Below are 17,371 nucleotides of genomic sequence, written 5' to 3' on the forward strand. Positions count from 1 at the left end.
TGCAGAGGGAGTTCCCTTGTGTATAGAAGGACGTCGGAACTCGTGCCGTGGAATTGAAGGACAGATTGCCTAAGGGTCCCGATAATTTTGATAATACAAGAGTGATGACTAGATCTAACTACATTAACTTGTGAGCGAATGTATCCATGATCCTAAAGATGGGCTTCAACAGAGATGCCGAAAGGTGAGACAGCCGCCACTATCCCTGACTGCGACTCAGCCGGGAAGACGAAGGCGAATGACTGCTCCAAGATGTTCAGAGTCTGGTTTATCTCCTTGGCAGAGATAGTGATCGGCGGTGCCATTCGAAACACAACACAAGTCCCAGACGAAGCTCCGCATTGACATGCGAGCCCCAGTTCGAGCGCTTTGCCAGAAAGTGCCTTCCCGATATCGAACCCGGGCGCTCTCGTAACGGGATCGGAGATGATTTCCATCCCGAGTAACAGCCCGCGTCCGCGGATGTCGCCGATACACCAGTATTTGTCCTGTAGCCGTTGGAGGCCCTCACGTAACTGCCGCCCCCGCGCAGCGGCATGCGCGACCAGGTTGTCCCGGACAACAATGTCGATTACCTTGCTCGCTATGGCGGCAGCTAACGGGTCGTTGTAGTGAGTCGTCACCCACAGATAGCCACCTTTCAAGGCGAGCTTCTCAATGTCGGCACTCGTACTGACCGAAGCGACAGGTAGGCCACATCCAATGGTCTTGGACAAGGCCAGGATATCGGGGACGATTCCATCGCGTTGGAAAGCGAACATGTCTCCGCATCGGCCGAGACCTGTCTGCGCCTCGTCTGCAATAAGGAGCATGCCGCGTTTCTTGCACTCAATGCTCATACGCTTCATATATCCCTCCGGAGGTTCGAAGATGCCCCCGGCAGACATGATGGGCTCGAAGATAAACGCAGCAAGAGATCCGACAGACTGCGAGTCGACCAAGGCCCAGCCCATTTCCAATTCCGCCTCCCAATCATAGCTGCCATCCGGCTTTCGGAAACGTGACCGGTACGAGTTCGGGAATGGGAAGGCGATTTGGCCCGGCATCAATGGACCAGCCCACTTGCGGCCATGAGAGTAAGTGGCAGAGACGGCGCCTTGGGTCATGCCATGATAGGCGGCTGAGAATGCCACGATTTCGAATTTACCTGTCGCACATTTGGCCATCTTTATGGCGGCTTCGACAGACTCTGAACCAGTATTGAGGAGGAAGGATTTCTCGAGAGGCGCCGGAAGAATCTGCGCCAGCTTCTCAGCAAAGTCAACGACAGGCTCCGAGACCATGAGGCTTGACAGGTGGTCGAGTTCCGAGACGCTCTTCTTGACCACTTCCACAATCTCCGGATGCGAATGTCCAAGGAGCGAGCTCATTTGGCCAGAGCTACAGTCAAAGAGAATTTTGTCATTTACATCGTAGAGTCGGATTCCTTTGGCCTTCTTGATGATCGTTGGCATAAACGGTATGCCGGTGTTCATCAGAAACTTGTTGGTCCGCAACCAGAACGCAGCGGTGTCGAATGCCATCTTGACCTTGGGTTACTCGCATCTGAGAGTGGAACAAAGCCCGAGACTGTGCCGTGAGCAAGAGATACTCGGACAGCATCATCAAGATAACCTCCTCTTTCAGAGCTGATAGGAGTTGCTTAAGAGACGGCTTGAAGAGCTTAGTCCCTGACATATGAGCAGTCTCTATTGGCCCGGGAAAGTTTCCCGGTAGTCCTGCACTACGGGCAACTCTCCTTGAGTCCGATTGGTGGGTGAGGGGAAGGCTCCATGTTATCTGAGCAAACAAGTTCCCCGCTCCCCGGATACAGTATGGCTGCTATCAAACGCTAGTAGCTTAGTGCTCTCTGCGAAGTTGCCAAGGGTTCGGAAGTGCTGCGCTGGAATCACTGGAGAGTATCAATTGCCACCTTGGCCATCCTTTGTATGCCTCTCCATGTGTGTGAATATGACTAACAACTGCAAACTGCTTCGAGACTTGTTGCATATATCAACAGGGCCCATGGCGCACTCCAACACCAGTCCGTACACCATCATTCGCCAGATCGAGGTATCAAAGGAGCCTCAAACATAGCCTCACTTCTTACGCTTTGAACTCTTAGCTTCTCTTCCTCTTGCCTACAACCACTATCAACATGGTTGCGAAGAAGGAAGGCGACGATGCTGTTGTCAGCCAGAATCTGCCCGATGATTGTTCGGGGATCGAGATGGGCGAGACAACTCGGACCACCGCAGCCCTTGGGGAGGCAGCTGACATTTACGGAGACGTTGAAATTGCTCAGCAGCTCGGCTACGTCGTCCGAGGGTATGTGATGCCAGGAAGTCTCTACCGTAATACACCACTTGCTAACGCCAAGATGACAACAGTCTCAAGGCTCGTCATATCCAGTTTATCGCTATTGGAGGCTCGGTTGGTACCGGCCTCTTTCTCGGTATTGGCGGTGCTTTCCTCAAAGCCGGTCCCCTCTCGGTCATCCTAGGTTTCACAATCACGGGTGTAGCTGTCCACGCCATGATGAACTGCCTCGGAGAGATGACGACCTGGCTACCGCTGCCCGGTGCTATCCCGCAGTACTGTGCCCGCTATGTCGATCCTGCTATGGGCTTCGCCGTCGGTTGGAACATCTGGTATCTCTCCACAGTCGCCATCTGCGTCGAGCTCATTGCCGCGGCCGTCCTGGTCACATTTTGGAACGACAGCATCAACCCGGCGGTGTGGATCAGCATCCTCATTGTGGTGATTCTCAGCCTGAACGTCTTCGCCGTTTCGATATACGGCGAGGCCGAGTTCGTGTTCGCCGCCATCAAAATCCTTGCCATCATCGGCCTGCTCCTCATGGCTTTCATTGTGGACCTAGGCGGCAGTCCTACCGGTGATCGGCTCGGCTTCCGGTACTGGTACAATCCAGGGCCGGTAATGAAAGAAGTCGTGGCTACTGGGCCCACGGGCCGCTTCCTCGGCCTGTGGTCCACCCTCGTCTACGCCGCTTTCTCGTACGGCGGTATCGAGATGGTTGCCGTCGCAGCCGGTGAAGCCGAGAACCCTCGCAGGAACATCCCGCGGGCTATCCGGCGTCTCATCTGGCGCATCGTCATCTTTTACATCCTCGGATCGCTGGGCATCAGCGTGCTCGTCCCCTCCGACGATGCGCGCCTCGCTAGCGCCTCGCCGTGGGTCCTCGCCGCCAACAACGCCAACATCCGCGTCCTGCCTCACATCATCAACGCCGTCATCCTAACCTCGGCGTCCTCGTCCGCCAACGCTTTCTTGTTTGTAGGCTCCCGCTACCTCTTCGGGCTCGCCCAGAACAGACAGGCCCCGCGCATCTTCCTCAAGTGCACGGCCACGGGCGTCCCCATCTACGGCATCTGCTTCACCGCCATGTGGACCGGCCTGGCGTACCTGTCCTGCTCCCGAGGCGCCGCCAAGGCCTTCCAGTATTTCCTCAGTCTCGGTACGGTCGCTTCGCTCTCCACGTGGTGCAGCATCTGCGTCACCTACATACGCTTCCGAAAGGCCCTAGCCGCGCAGGGCATCAGCACAAAGGACCTTCATTTCAAGTCTCCCTTCCCGCCTGTCGCTGCCTGGATAGCCCTTTGCTTCTTTCTTCTCGTCATTCTCTTCAATGGCTGGGAGGTCTTCACCAGGGGCAACTGGTCGGTGCAGACCTTCATCACTTGCTACATTGGGGTTCCACTGTACTTTGCGTTCTATCTCTTTTGGAAGGTGTTCAGGCGGACGAAAGTTGTCGATCCTGCTACCGCTGACATCTGGACTGGTAAAGCCGCTCTGGACGCCGAGGTGTGGCCTGAGCAGAAGCCGAGGAATTTCTTGGAAAAGATGTGGATGTGGATTGTTTAAGATGCGCCGTTTGCGCAACGCAAATGACAAGGAATACGGCTTTTGTGTGTGGGTGTTGTCATTGACGATGAGACTAGATTGGGTAATAATGAGACTTTCTGGAATCTCTATGAAAGCAACTCTATCTAGCAATGAGCACGACTTGATGTTGCTGATGTCCTTGATATTGGTTTGGATGCTCGCATTATGGTGTCTGTTTGCTACATGTCTCTATAATTCCTTGACTAGAAGTTGGTCGCAAACTCTGGGAACAAGCCGTTCAGCGCCGCGATATCCATGTCCATGTCCACCGGCAAGAGATCGCCCAGGTCCAGTGTGTTGCTCGGGCTCGCCTCATTGAACCCAGCTTCAATCTTCTCAACAAGGTCGCAGCAGTTGGAGAGGCAATTGTCCGCGATGTCCCACTCATAGCTGCGACGGTGGAACTGCAGGGCATCGACCATGAGCCTCGCTAGCTTGAGAGGGGCGTTGTTGAGCGCTACCCGAGAGTTGAGGGCGCATCTCATGAGAAATGTTGTTGCTGACGTGAGGGTGTATGCGAGTTGAGGAATCCAGAAGTCGCGGCAGTGGGTCTCGTTCAGCTCGCGCACAAAGTCCACGATCTCTTCGCAGATACGCCTGGCCTGTATGTAATGCTCAGAGTCGGTGTCTTCGATCTGGAAGGACATCTTATCCCAGTCCAGTTGGATGCGGCGGATGAGGAGCTTCACGGACAGGTAAGACAGCCGCAGATTCGCAGCACCCGCTCCTACAATCTGAGTGCCCCGGATGACTAGTCGCCGAAGGGTATCATCTAGCGAATCTTCCCATCCGGCCAACATGTTCTCCAGAGCAATTGGAGTCATGGCCGGCTTTGAGCTGGCCTTGCCAACGTCGTAGACATGCTCCAGGCAGCGGCCCAAGACTTCAGTCAAGGTGATGAGAGCAATGAAACAAGAGGCTGCAAATATCTGATCCCTCGGCATACCCGGGTTCGAAATGTTATCTATCGTCAGTATAGGAACATCGTGTTGCGAATCCTGGATAAGGGTGGGAGATCCATATGCCATGCTGCACCTGTGATATCATGGCTGTCAGTCCTCAGAGGTACATTGACTAAACTGGGTTGCATAGCTTACCAACGGTCATATATGATAAGTAGCCACCATATCCTCATCCGAAACTTCTTTTCCGAAGGCGAGAGATTCCAGTCTGAGGGATCACGATTCAAGCCGAAAGAATTGGCCAATGCCACGGCCAAGCCGAGTAAGCCGCCGTTCCACAACGGGTGAGTACTAGGCCTGCCACCAACGTTCAAGATGATCGTTATGATTGTCGAGATTGTCGGGGTGGAGTGCAATTCCTCGACGAGGGCGTCTTCGGCTAATGTCCATATTGTACGATGATCTGGGCATCGAACCGTGCTCAATAGCGGTGATGTGTCCCAGTAGATCAGCGTATTGCCGTACAGAAAGGCAAGGAGGCCTGGTGATATCTTTTCTTTCTGTGCTGCGAAAACCCTCCTGAACAAGCCCTCGTCGAAGATTGGAAAGCATATGTTGATCTTCTCGAAGAACCTAGACATGCCTATGAGTTGGTTGGGAGTTCTATTCACGAGGAACACAAGACACCCACAGGGTAATCAAGTCATCTTGGTATGGATCAATGAGCTTCTCGATAACTTCAAAACTTGAAGCCGCAATCGATCGACTCTCCGTTTCCCTTTCGCCGCGTTTAGGGACAATGTTGAAGAGTATCTGTCTTGCATGTCTCGTTGGCTGACCCAAGTTCAAATGGAACTTGACCATACGTCTCTTCTGAGCCGTTGACGTATTGGAAAGATACTCTTGAAACACTCGGTCGTCGTCCGCAATGGCTGGGCTCACTACATGCGATGTCCCCTCGTCGGGCTGGGCGATGATACCCATCATGGCAGAGATAGACTCATCCTGCTGGCTCGTTGGCGGAGTTGGGCGATCCGGCCGATTGACCATTACGTCCTGCACCAGCGCAAACGGGCCGCAGAGCGGAATCGAGTAAGCCGGTAGCACCCTGTGCGACACCGTCGGCGAGATTGACGAGGGACGCCTCGTCCGGGATAACCGGGGTGAGTGTTGAATGCGCGAAGCGGCCGAAGGGGTTTGTCTCCCGCTCAACGGCGTGCTCCGTCGAGACTGCCCGGGGGTTCTCTGCCGCCGCTCAGCTACCTGTGGAAATACACACTCGGTGCCGTGCGCCTGGCACATGGCGCAGGTCGAGGTGGTAGCCGCCGTCTGACATCGTGATTTTCTTGCTCTACACGGCAAACAAGCCGGCTGCATGTGAGACCTGTACGGCCGGCCTTCGTTGCTGATGATGTGCTCTGTACCTCCGGTCCTGAAACCGGGGTCCATGCCGGGCGAATAATACAAACGAAAATGCGGAGAATGGACTTCGAATCCGGTACCAGGGCCGTGGGTAAGCACGATGTTACCCCAAACCTCGTGGACTGCAGATCAATGTCTCGGAAACGCGACAGTGTGGTGTGTAGTGGGATAGACACGACGGGAGGATGTCTGAAAGACATGAACGGGGGCATTGTGGTACTGATAACCATACCGTACTTATTGAACCTACTTGTCTACCTCCAGTAGCCAACCTGCTTAGCGGCTTTGTTATCTTTGACACAAAGCAAGGTGGATTTTACGAGCGGGTAGCCCCCCCCGAAAACCGTGAAGCCAACATCAAAGGCTTCTTCCAATCTGGCTTAGTTGCGGGGGATGCACATTTCGGTGGAGGGCGCGGACTTGGGCGATCTTGTCCTAGGGTTACTGACTAGCCCCAGCTAGGACCTTGACTCCTATCCTCCTTGGGTTTGGGATAAGACATTGAATCAAGAAATGCACATAGGTGGCAAGGCTTGTCATTCCTGCCTCGAGAGACCGGTACACTTGGGACGTTGGGCTTTTACAGTAATATTTCTGACTTTTCGCCGAGCTATGACAGAGTTCGAAAGCACCTATGTACAGTGACTCATTGTTTACCATCTAAAAAGTAATCTTTTTACCCTGGAACTTCACGTTCTGCTGGGCTTCTCTTGCCTTCTTCCTCGCCTCCCAACTAGCATGCAGCTTTCCTGTATCGTCGGCCTTGCGCTCCGGCTTGGGCTTGGGATTGGAGCTCTCTGCTAGTGGCACCATATTCGCGTTGTTGGACGCGTCCTCCTTGCCCTTGCCTCTGTGGAAGGGAGTGCGGACACCCGCTTTCCACGGCTTGGACTCGCCAGCTGCCACGGCACCGCGCTTGGGATCCCAAGCAGCGCCCTTGCTCTCGTCCTTGAGATGCTTGGCCTCCTTCTTGAACTTCTTCTCCCAGATGGCCTGCCGCGCTCGCTGTCCTCTGCGGTTCTTCCGGGGAGGGGCAATGTCGACATCCGATGCTGATTCGGAGCCGGAGACATAGCCGCCCATTAATGATGGCAGAAATGCGGACCCGGTGGGCGTCGCTGTTTTGCCAGCTTTTTTCGTCGTGGATGCTTTCTTCGTGGGTGGGGGAACCGCCGAGGAGGAGTCTGATTCTGCATCAGAAAGGTCGCCTTCGGAAGCTTCCACACTGCCACTGATATCCATGCCTCCATCTTCTGCCCCCGACTCGTCCGAAGAAGATGCTAGCCGGGCATCAAATCGTGCAATAGCCTCTTCCTCCGCGTCCGTGTCCATGTCTTCGTCATCACCCACATCCCCATCCCCATCTTCTGAAGCCGAATCGTCCGCAGAGAATCCATTAAACTCCTCTTCGCCACTCTCACCTCCCTCCTCCAGGTCTTCTAGGTCGTAGTCGCCCTCGCCTTCACCTTCCTCCGCGTCACTGATGCTGGCCTCTCTCTGTGCCCTTTTTTGCGCGCTGCTCTCGACCTCGGCGTCCCCTGTTGGCGCGTCACGCTGCGCGGCGCTCTTCTTGCCCTTCCCGCCCTTCTTGTCAGGCGGCGACACGCCCAATACCGCGCACATGTCGGCCATTGCTTTGTCGACTACGGTCCTGACATGAGGACGGTTGTACAGCGCGCTCGTGACATTGTGCAGCGCCGCCTTCTCCTCCTCGTCCAGCTCCGGCTTCGGTACTCCCGCCTTGACCTCCTCGGGCAGATGGGGCGATGCCGCTATCGTTTTGACCTTGAGCAATGAAGAGCACAAGTGTGTGTGCGCCGACTGGTGCAGGTCCAGCGATTTGAGCACGGCGACCTCGCGCTCCAGGCGCTGCAGCTTCTCGGGCGTGACGCCCTTGTCCCGCGTGCGCTTGGCCAGGCGCTGGCGCTCAAATCCCTTGGCCGTCTTGAGGACACGGAAGAGCTCCTTGCGCAATTTGGCGAAGCATTCTGTCGCTTCGTCCTCAGTTGACCGCTTGCGCTTGCCCATGATGCTGGATGGCAGATCCTTGTCCAGAGAATCAAGATGGACGTGGTCTCTACAGCGATGAGGTATATGAGACAGTGGAATGCACAGAAATCAATGCGCGAAGTATTCGTCTCTCCATGCAGCGCGACTCAAGGAGTGATTCGACAGGCGTCAATTACATGAAAACGTGAAGAATCATCGCTGCCTTTTGCTCTCGAGCCTCTCAACTTTTTTAGGTGGGGCAGAGCTTCCAGGTGAAGCGCTAATGCAAGCACTTCCCGGGAAAAGTGGGGGTCTCGCATTGAAATTCCCAGGCGACGCGTCCGGAGAGGAAGCGCGTCGCAGCGCAGCCCCGACTTCCTCAGCTCCGGCCGCCCTCGAACCCCAGCTCAACGACCTGCAAACCACGGATGATCTCACGACGTCACACCTTCAGCGCAAGAGAATAGCCGCATACACGATCGATCGGACAGGCTTCTTGAAAACCTAAGCAGCATACGGCGTCCACTGTTGCCGCGCAGATTCGCCGGATCCCGTACCATCGCTTGCTCCGAACAAAGAGCTTAAAGGGAGGCGCTTGCCTAACGCTACCCCCGCTCGTGCAGAGCACACTTCACGAATCGCCGTGCCTACCATCCCGAAAACCGTACATCCCGACCCCAATCTCCACGACAGAGAGTCGCCAAGATGATGAGCTCACGCGCTGCGGGCAAGGAGCCGGTGCACGCCATGCCCAGCCGCGAAGAGTTCCTGAAGCTGCCCGAGGACCAGCGCAACCAGATCAATGAGGCCTTCACCGTCTTCGACAGCGACCGAGACGGCCGAATAGACTACGTATGTGGTCCCATGCTCTTGGTTCCACCCCAAAACTCGCTGGGCTTGGATGCGCTCGTTGCTGACCAGACCTAAACAAACACAGAACGAGATGCGCTTCTCCCTCCGCGCATTGGGTTTCGACCTCCCCAAGCAAGAGACCTACCCATACCTGACCAAGTTCGCCGTGCAGCCCGTCTCCTGGCCCCAGGGCAAGGAGTGCGGGCCCGTGTGGCGCGAGTTCACGCTGCCCATCTTCCAGGGGATCGCGGGCAGCCTCATGTACAACCGCGACCCCGTCGAGGAGTGCCGGCGGGCGTTCCGCCTCTTCGACGTCGACGGCAAGGGTGTCATCACGGTCGAGGACCTGCGCCGCGTCATGAAGGAGATCGGGCAGGCCATGGAGGAGACGGAGCTGGGCGCCATGATCAGGGAGTTTGACACCGAGGGCAAGGGGGGCGTCAACGAGGACGAGTTCATCAAGATCATGCTGGCGAAGCGGCAGGGCTAGGGGCAGGGTGCGGCGGGCGCTGCGGTCACGACGACGGGATGACAAGGCACGAAATGGGACGGGGAGGGAGATATCAGGCCGAGCCCCGAGAAGGGGCCGGTCGTATAGGCGAATTTATGTGATTACCCCTTTTGCGAATTGCTATACTCAACGATATCTTACATGCTCAAACCACCACTCATGCCATAATGTGAAGATGCATGGTCCTTTCCCCGATTATCCCACACTCCGATCTCCCCATCCTCGCTGCGTACCCTGCGCTCGCGCATGTCCATCGGCAATAATCTGCACTCTCGAAGCTATGCCTCGGACCGTGGCGGCCAGCTGGCGCAGCTCATCGCCATGACCTCTCACCTGGGCTGGCTGTGCGGCCGGTCCAAGATTGAGAGGGTTGTGGATCCCAAAATGGTAAGTATTGGCCGCGCCACTCTGAGCCTGCGCTCGGTCAAGCTGGTCAGCCTCGTCTTGCAACCGCGAGGCGCTCTCTCGCATGGTGGCTGCCGTCTGTCGCAGACCACTCAAGTCTAGAATTTGGGTTGGCGGTGCCTGGCTGGCCGGAGCTTGCTGTGCGTTCTGCGGTGTGTTCTGGAGAGGATGCTGGTGAGAGGCGTTTGCGAACCCCGTATCCTGGCTGGGGTCCTAGCCTCTGCCTTGGCTGTACGAGTTGGCAGGACCGGAACCAAATCCCACGGTTGACGATGCTTGAGATCCCGAGCACTCGCCCGGGTTTTGTGAAGCAGGGAGACCCTGCAGGCCGCTTCGCTGGTCTTCGAGTTCTCTTGCTGCCACTTGATGGCTCATTCCTTGGGGATGTCTACGACCCCCCTGGTCCTCTCCGCGTTGCTTCTCCCGAGATGCAAGGTGAGCTTGCTGGGGGAGCGACACGTTTGAAGCAATAGGGCTGGAGTTGATCGTGATAACCTCCTCCCTGGCGTGATTAGCCACTGGTTCGAGCTGAGTTTGTGAGGAGGCAGAATCAAGGATACGGAGCTTTTGGGGTGGGCCCTCGTATTCCTCATCGTCCTCTTCTGAATCGCCCCAGCACGAATGCTGTGCGATCTCCGAGGACTTGGATCTCTGGTGCATGGGTCTCTTAGATGACTTGTCCTTCTCTTGACAGGCATGATCCAGATTTGGATTGCGACGAATACTTCTTCGGCTGAGACTGCAAGTGCTGCCATAATAATGGCAGTTACAACACGCTCCCTCGGCGACGTTTGGGTCCGCGTCGCAGATCTCGAAAGGACCAAATCCTTGGGCACATCCATCGCATGGAATTACCGATTTTGCCATGCAGAGAGCGATAAGAACAGCTTCGACATGCCGGTCACATGTGAGGCGCCATACCAAACCGCGCCGGTGGTCAACTCGGTCTCTCACCTGGGAGAAAGTAGTTAGCATTTTGGTTTTTCTTTCCAGTATCTGGTGAGGCTCATCCGTGCATTTCGTTTTTGTAAGAGGTCAGTGAGTAATTCTGTCAGTGGGATCTCAGTTTGGTCCCGTTCCTGTACTATGTTTTCGACCACTCCACGAGTGATGCAATAATAGGTTCGATAGGGTTGGACTTTGATTCGATCCGAACGCCGGAGATCAGAGATGTCTCCAGACTCATCATCCATCTTGTATGATCCTCGACTCGATGATGTATAGACCTGAGATCTCGAGACGCTGAAGGGAATGGTTGGCAGTGATGGCTTTTTTGGCTTCCCGCTGAGGTCTGAATCAATAGACTCTGAGGTCTACCTGACACTACAGGTTGTCGAATTTTGAATGAGTAGCCATGATGAGCGGGGACAAATTTGAGGAAGCGCGTCCACAATCACCCTGATTGTGACCTGAAAACTTTGATGGCCGAAAAGTCTTTCGAGACACAACAGAAAACAAGAGACGGACGGTTTCCTGCCAACAAGAATTTGCCTTGAACTGCAAGGTTGAAAGCAGAAAAAGTATTTGTGCATGGGACTCCAACCCCTGAGCTTACACCTACAACTACATTTCCGGAAGGAACATCATGCTATGCATCACTTAGCCTGCATGCGAAGAGCTTTCGTGTAATCAAATCGTCCCAAACAACAGGATCGATCAGCAAGAGGAGATCGGAGTCTGTCACGACGTTCGTCTCTTTCTTTCTCTGTGACAAAGTCACGGTCAGAAACATGTGGGAACATTGACAGAACCAAATCATAGGAATATTCCAATCTACAATCACAGGATTGATGTCCGTTGCGGATTGTCTCAAGATCGGCTCTGCATTACGGTCTCCGACTCCGAGCCGATGTTAGCCTTCGGAAGCCTTGAAACGATGCAAGATGGAAAGATACGACGACACCAGCGTTCCAGACCATCGGAACAACACGAATGTGGCAAGAAACGACTGCAAAGGGGCGATAGCATGATATGCAGGTCAAGGTTTGTCAAAAGCACACCACTTTGCCTCTCGGGCCAGCACGGCTCACGATGCCGAACTGGCCCACCGGAGGCGGCCAAGGTCTCGGCTACATGTGACCGTTCGCCCCCCTTCACAGATCCGTGCCGGCTAAGCAAAAACGGAGCCGGGTAACGACACGGACAGCCGGATGGACGGAAGCCACAGTGGTCAACAGCCAGGGAGACAGACACATGTCTCATCACGTGGAACTGTCGGGTGAATTCGGAGATCGAAACGGACTGCCTGTTTCGTCGATGGTAGGGATTTTGGTCTCCGCCCAACACTACTTGTATCATATGGAGTCTCCAACAAACGGAGCAGGAGTGGTGTTCCCCACAAATGAGGCTTGTAACAAAATCTCCACCTCTGTTTTCGTCAGCGTTTGAGCTGTATGTACCTACTTGTACGAGAGTGCGCACAAGGCATTTCGTGTTAACACCGCTCGGATGCGATTCCCCGACTCACGATGCTCTCCTGGACGAATCAGTCACTCGATGTCATAACCTTGCACAGAGTCAATCCCGTGTCTTCGTCCAAATTGCTGTTCATCGCCGCCATGCAAAGGGTTTCTGCATTTCTCCCACAGAACATCACATGGCCCAACGCCATGTTTCGCCCGGTGAGGTCCGCAGAATGCCAATGTTACGTAAACCCAGCGTGCCTGTTTGGGCATCAGGTGTCAATTCACCCTTGGCAACCGATGGAAAAGCCGTTCCGGTACGTAAGAATTGGCATCGACTCGTCAGAAATCGATGCTGGCTACGCGCACGGGAGCCTATCAGGCACAGGACAATTCCTTCTCGGGAAACATCGGAACAGCCCTCACTGAGTCGGGGGCGAGGTTCTGGACCGCCATGACAAGCCCCGCCACGAATCGATGCCTGGTGTGGAGCCGGAACGGGGCTGGCGATGGGTTTCGGCGGGGATGGGCGTGTTAGCCAAGGTGCCAGGCTCGCCAGGGCATGCAGCGTGTGCAGGATTCCATCACGCCCGCATCAATCATGGCCGAAAATGGGGACACGCAGGGGTGGCTATCTCTGCTAATTGTTTTCCCCGATCTGCTCCTAACTATTCCGACCGTGACAGGACTCGGGAAAACTCGCGACGGTGCATGATCGAGAGATAACGGTGCAGGAAGCATCAGAAAGACAAAAGCCGACTGAGAAAAAAAAGAAGCAGAAATGAGGGCCAATATCAAGAGATTGTCGTCGTCAATGGATCGCAGCGTGCTGCGGGGTAAGGACGTCGATATGAGGCTGCTGGGGGGGAGGAGGGGAGATGAGGAGGAGCACGGGACACAAGAGGAACGAACCATGGAGACAGCAGGCACACTGCGGCCTGGGGAAAAAAACATGGGGACTCCAGTTTCTGCGGTAGGAGTGACCAAAAATGGCCCAGCCCAGACCCGTCCTGGTTGGGTTCGTCGGGAGTGCCAGGGCGCTAGGAACCCAGGTGCCAGCCTGGGGAAGCCCCATCCCAGCAGCCCTGGTGCCCCTTGTTAGGTGGCTTGCTTCTGGATACAGCACTGTATCTGGGCTTGGCATCAATCAATATCTGGTGACGGCAGATTAGAGCTTACACAGACCCGACAGAGCCTCCAGGTACCGTAATATACAGCACTGCTTGCTGACATACATAGGTATTTTCTTGTGAACTCACTGCCCTTACAGCATCCAGCACCGAACCTAGGGGAAGTGGTACCCTGGTAGCCCTGAACTCTGTGAAGCAAGCAATGAAGTGAAGCTGCCACTGTTGTGGCCCTTGAAGCTGGCCGTATGCTTCCTTCCTGCAACTACCCTAACCGCCACACAAGTAGAGACTGTTCACTGGCAGAGCAGAAGATACGTTCATCCAGAATGCATCTGCCGTTGTGTGTAGGGATTTTCCGGTTTATTTTGCATGTGTTGGGGACGGTTATCGGCAGGATTGACGATGCAAGGTACCTTATCGGGTAGCTGTACGGAGCACCGATGGATCAGCGCTATCAGCCCGCGCGGGAGGCAGCCTGGACCAAGTAACCTGATGCTGAGACAAACACTGAGGGGGTACCTGACGTGCTAACCAACCCCGGATCAATGGCATGGCTGGCATGGATGCTTTCCCGGGACGCGCCTGCAGGGCAAAAGGGCAGAACGCATCGACCACACCACCACCGTCACGCACACACGACACTCGCAAGGGGCGAAAAAAATCTTCGAGAAACGTGCATTGCTCTCTCCCTGCTGACCCGACCGGGGCTAAGGAGCGACAAGAAAACGTCAAGCACGTTTTGGTCAAACGTCACTCGGATGAGCAACCGCAGCATCGTCGCAGGAACGCGTGCATCGCCATCGTCCGTCCCGATCTCAGCAGGGGTCGCTCAGCGTCCTGCTCCGAAAAGTATTCGTGACCCAGCACCCAATCACTGCCAGACCTCGCTCGACCAGTGGCATGACGCCGTCACTCCTCCGCGTCCCCACCCGGCTCTGCCTTTTATATCCTCGGCCTCGGGCACCACCACTAGGACGACCAAGAACTATCAGCGCTACCATCACTGCACCCTCCACTACTCGCTCCGCAAAGTGGACCTTGTCGAAGCCAAACTCGTTCCAATCCCTGCGACTCAAGTCTACCAGCCAGAACCGACCCGAGCATCCAGGAACTTTATTAACCATGAAGGACCCCGTTCCACGAACCGCTTCTCCTTACACTGATCCTTCCATCAAAGGTCCCAGATCTCAACTTCTCTCCTCTGGCGTTCAGAATTTCCGCAAAAGTTGGTTTCCCCCTCTCCATCCAGCTCTCCCTGAGCTGTTCCGAGCTCCATCTGCCGCCAGAACGGCGAGATACAAGCTCTCCTGCTCTATCACATGAATCCGTATCGCTGACTCGCTGCCCACCCTCCTCACAGTGATTTCCAACACCGTCAACAAGACCAGCCTGCACCCCGGCGGTGTCCAGTAAGCAGCTCCCCCACCTACTGCACTTTTGCTCGCGTGCTCAGCATACTGACCTGCTCTGTTCTTGATAGACCCCACCGGGAGCACACCGAGATTGGTATGCCCTCACTTCTAGCTGAGCCGCCTTGGCTTGGAGCTCGCTCTGGAGTTGGAGAGTGATCAGTAAACTAACCAGCTCCGAAGAGGAGGAACTCCACGAGAAGGCACACATCGACTACGACCGTGTCGCAATTGTAAGTGATCGGCTCTCCACAAAGACAGTATCCCTGGCCACACTAAGTAAGCTAACCCGGTAACTAGATCCCGAACCCTTCCGTCGCGGCCTTGTACGAGGATGCGTTGGTCTATGAGCCCGGCTCGGGCATCTCATCTACCGGAGCCCTGACTGCTTACTCTGGCGCCAAGACTGGTCGCTCGCCGTCAGACAAGAGGATTGTCAAGGAGGAGGGCTCAGAAAGCGAGATTTGGTGAGTTCTCCCCCCGTCTGCTGCCATATGCTTGCCAGATCAAGCCGGCGCGCAGTTCCAACATGTGAAATCTGGGCGACAGTCGAACTAACAGCCATGCAGGTGGGGACCCGTCAACAAGCCCATGACCCCAGAGGTAAGCAATCTTCTCGCAGAATCCCCTTTGTTTAACCATTCCGCATGTCTTGTCCTCCCTCCCGTTTTCCCACCATGACCTGCCCTGTACGACCTGTCACAAGACCCCGCACCCGCAATTGCCCATCACGAACCATGCAATTTCCTTCTGCGGGCTGTGGCACGTCATGATTCGGCCCCAATTACATAACACCGATGTTGCCTCGGGCAAACCCGCGAGCTCTTGGGTGTCGTGTGTGGGTATTTGCTGGTGTGCGCTTGTGTGCCAAAAAGCCGACGTTATCTGACCCTGGTCGCTGTCGTCATTGGACCGCCCGCCCGCCTGTCGTGTCCCGGCATATGCACCCCGCTTCCGACGCCAGCCGCCTTCCGTTTTCCTCCCCCTCCTCCCACCGTCTCCATCACGTGCTAATCTCCACATTTATCACCACCGTTTCCACGATTCACGTTCACCGTATTGGAAATGGCAGTGTGAGACTAACACGTGAAAATCACTAGGTCTGGAAGATCAACCGCGAGCGTGCTGTCGACTACCTGAACACGAGGAGCCGTATCTACGTTATCGACGGATATGCCGGCTGGGATGAGCGCTACAGGATCCGCGTGCGCGTTGTCTGCGCCCGCGCCTACCACGCCCTCTTCATGCGCAACATGTTGATCCGCCCTTCGCGCGAGGAGCTCGAGCACTTCGCGCCCGACTACACCATCTACAACGCCGGCACCTTCCCCGCCAACCGCTACACCGAGGGTATGACTTCTGGCACCTCAGTATCCATCAACTTCGCCGAGAAGGAGATGGTCATTCTGGGTACCGAGTACGCCGGCGAGATGAAGAAGGGTGTCTTCACCGTCCTCTTCTACGAGATGCCCATCAAGCACAACGTCCTGACCCTGCACTCGTCCGCCAACGAGGGCAAGAACGGCGATGTCACCGTCTTCTTCGGTCTGTCCGGTACCGGCAAGACCACCCTGTCTGCCGATCCCAACCGTGCCCTGATTGGTGACGACGAGCACTGCTGGACCGACAAGGGTGTCTTCAACATTGAGGGTGGCTGCTACGCCAAGTGCGTCGGCCTGTCTGCCGAGAAGGAGCCCGATATCTTCAACGCCGTCAAGTTCGGCTCCGTCCTCGAGAACGTCGTCTTCGACCCCGAGACCCGTGTTGTCGACTACGACGACATCACTCTGACCGAGAACACTCGCTGCGCCTACCCCATCGAGTACATCTCCAACGCCAAGATCCCCTGCAAGTCCGACAACCACCCCCGCAACATCATCCTCCTCACCTGCGACGCCCGCGGTGTCCTGCCCCCCATCTCCAAGCTGGACCGTGCCCAGACCATGTTCCACTTCATCTCTGGTTACACCTCCAAGATGGCCGGTACCGAGGACGGTGTCACCGAGCCCCAGGCCACCTTCTCTTCCTGCTTCGCCCAGCCCTTCCTGGCCCTGCACCCCATGCGCTACGCCAAGATGCTCGCGGACAAGATCGACCAGCACAAGGCCAACGCCTGGCTCCTCAACACCGGCTGGGTCGGTGCCGGCCACGCCCAGGGTGGCAAGCGCTGCCCCCTCAAGTACACTCGCGCCATCCTCGACGCCATCCACTCTGGCGAGCTCGCCAACGTCGAGTACGAGAACTACGATGTCTTCAACCTGCAGGTCCCCAAGACCTGCCCCGGCGTCCCCGCCGAGCTGCTCAACCCCAAGGCCGCCTGGACCGCCGGTGCCGACAGCTTCAACACCGAGGTCACCAAGCTCGGCAAGCTCTTCATCGAGAACTTCAAGAAGTACGAGAGCGAGGCCACCGAGGACGTCGTTAAGGCCGGCCCCGTTGTCTAAGCAGAGACTTCCAAGACTAC

General features: G+C 55.8%; 7 protein-coding genes across 7 annotated transcripts; 3 read left to right on the plus strand and 4 right to left on the minus strand.

Annotated features, from left to right (window-relative positions):
* Window positions 1–152: 152 nt before the first annotated feature.
* On the minus strand, window positions 153–1,523 carry E0L32_004440 (uncharacterized protein; the record flags this gene model as incomplete). The annotated part of the gene is made up of 1 exon (XM_031138851.1): window positions 153–1,523. The coding sequence occupies one exon, from the start codon at window positions 1,521–1,523 to the stop codon at window positions 153–155; it is 1,371 nt and encodes a 456-aa protein (XP_030997171.1).
* A 614-nt stretch (window positions 1,524–2,137) lies between these two features.
* Window positions 2,138–3,864, plus strand: E0L32_004441 (uncharacterized protein; the record flags this gene model as incomplete). Its single annotated transcript, XM_031138852.1, has 2 exons — window positions 2,138–2,307; window positions 2,370–3,864. The coding sequence occupies 2 exons, from the start codon at window positions 2,138–2,140 to the stop codon at window positions 3,862–3,864; spliced, it is 1,665 nt and encodes a 554-aa protein (XP_030997172.1).
* A 224-nt stretch (window positions 3,865–4,088) lies between these two features.
* E0L32_004442 (uncharacterized protein) lies at window positions 4,089–5,837 on the minus strand (the record flags this gene model as incomplete). The annotated part of the gene is made up of 3 exons (XM_031138853.1): window positions 4,089–4,920; window positions 4,983–5,420; window positions 5,479–5,837. 3 exons carry the CDS (start codon window positions 5,835–5,837, stop codon window positions 4,089–4,091), a joined length of 1,629 nt encoding a protein of 542 aa, XP_030997173.1.
* A 1,032-nt stretch (window positions 5,838–6,869) lies between these two features.
* On the minus strand, window positions 6,870–8,237 carry E0L32_004443 (uncharacterized protein; the record flags this gene model as incomplete). The annotated part of the gene is made up of 1 exon (XM_031138854.1): window positions 6,870–8,237. One exon carries the CDS (start codon window positions 8,235–8,237, stop codon window positions 6,870–6,872), a length of 1,368 nt encoding a protein of 455 aa, XP_030997174.1.
* Window positions 8,238–8,903: 666 nt separating this feature from the next.
* Window positions 8,904–9,540, plus strand: E0L32_004444 (uncharacterized protein; the record flags this gene model as incomplete). The annotated part of the gene is made up of 2 exons (XM_031138855.1): window positions 8,904–9,050; window positions 9,136–9,540. 2 exons carry the CDS (start codon window positions 8,904–8,906, stop codon window positions 9,538–9,540), a joined length of 552 nt encoding a protein of 183 aa, XP_030997175.1.
* Window positions 9,541–10,179: 639 nt separating this feature from the next.
* On the minus strand, window positions 10,180–10,941 carry E0L32_004445 (uncharacterized protein; the record flags this gene model as incomplete). Its single annotated transcript, XM_031138856.1, has 1 exon — window positions 10,180–10,941. One exon carries the CDS (start codon window positions 10,939–10,941, stop codon window positions 10,180–10,182), a length of 762 nt encoding a protein of 253 aa, XP_030997176.1.
* A 3,679-nt stretch (window positions 10,942–14,620) lies between these two features.
* E0L32_004446 (uncharacterized protein) lies at window positions 14,621–17,351 on the plus strand (the record flags this gene model as incomplete). Its single annotated transcript, XM_031138857.1, has 7 exons — window positions 14,621–14,723; window positions 14,859–14,907; window positions 14,979–15,004; window positions 15,091–15,140; window positions 15,208–15,374; window positions 15,477–15,510; window positions 16,008–17,351. The coding sequence occupies 7 exons, from the start codon at window positions 14,621–14,623 to the stop codon at window positions 17,349–17,351; spliced, it is 1,773 nt and encodes a 590-aa protein (XP_030997177.1).
* Window positions 17,352–17,371: the final 20 nt, after the last annotated feature.

Source organism: Thyridium curvatum, assembly GCF_004353045.1.
Source record: "Thyridium curvatum strain D216 chromosome Unknown NODE_21_length_474914_cov_86.438106, whole genome shotgun sequence".
NCBI classification, from domain to species: Eukaryota; Fungi; Ascomycota; class Sordariomycetes; order Thyridiales; family Thyridiaceae; genus Thyridium; species Thyridium curvatum.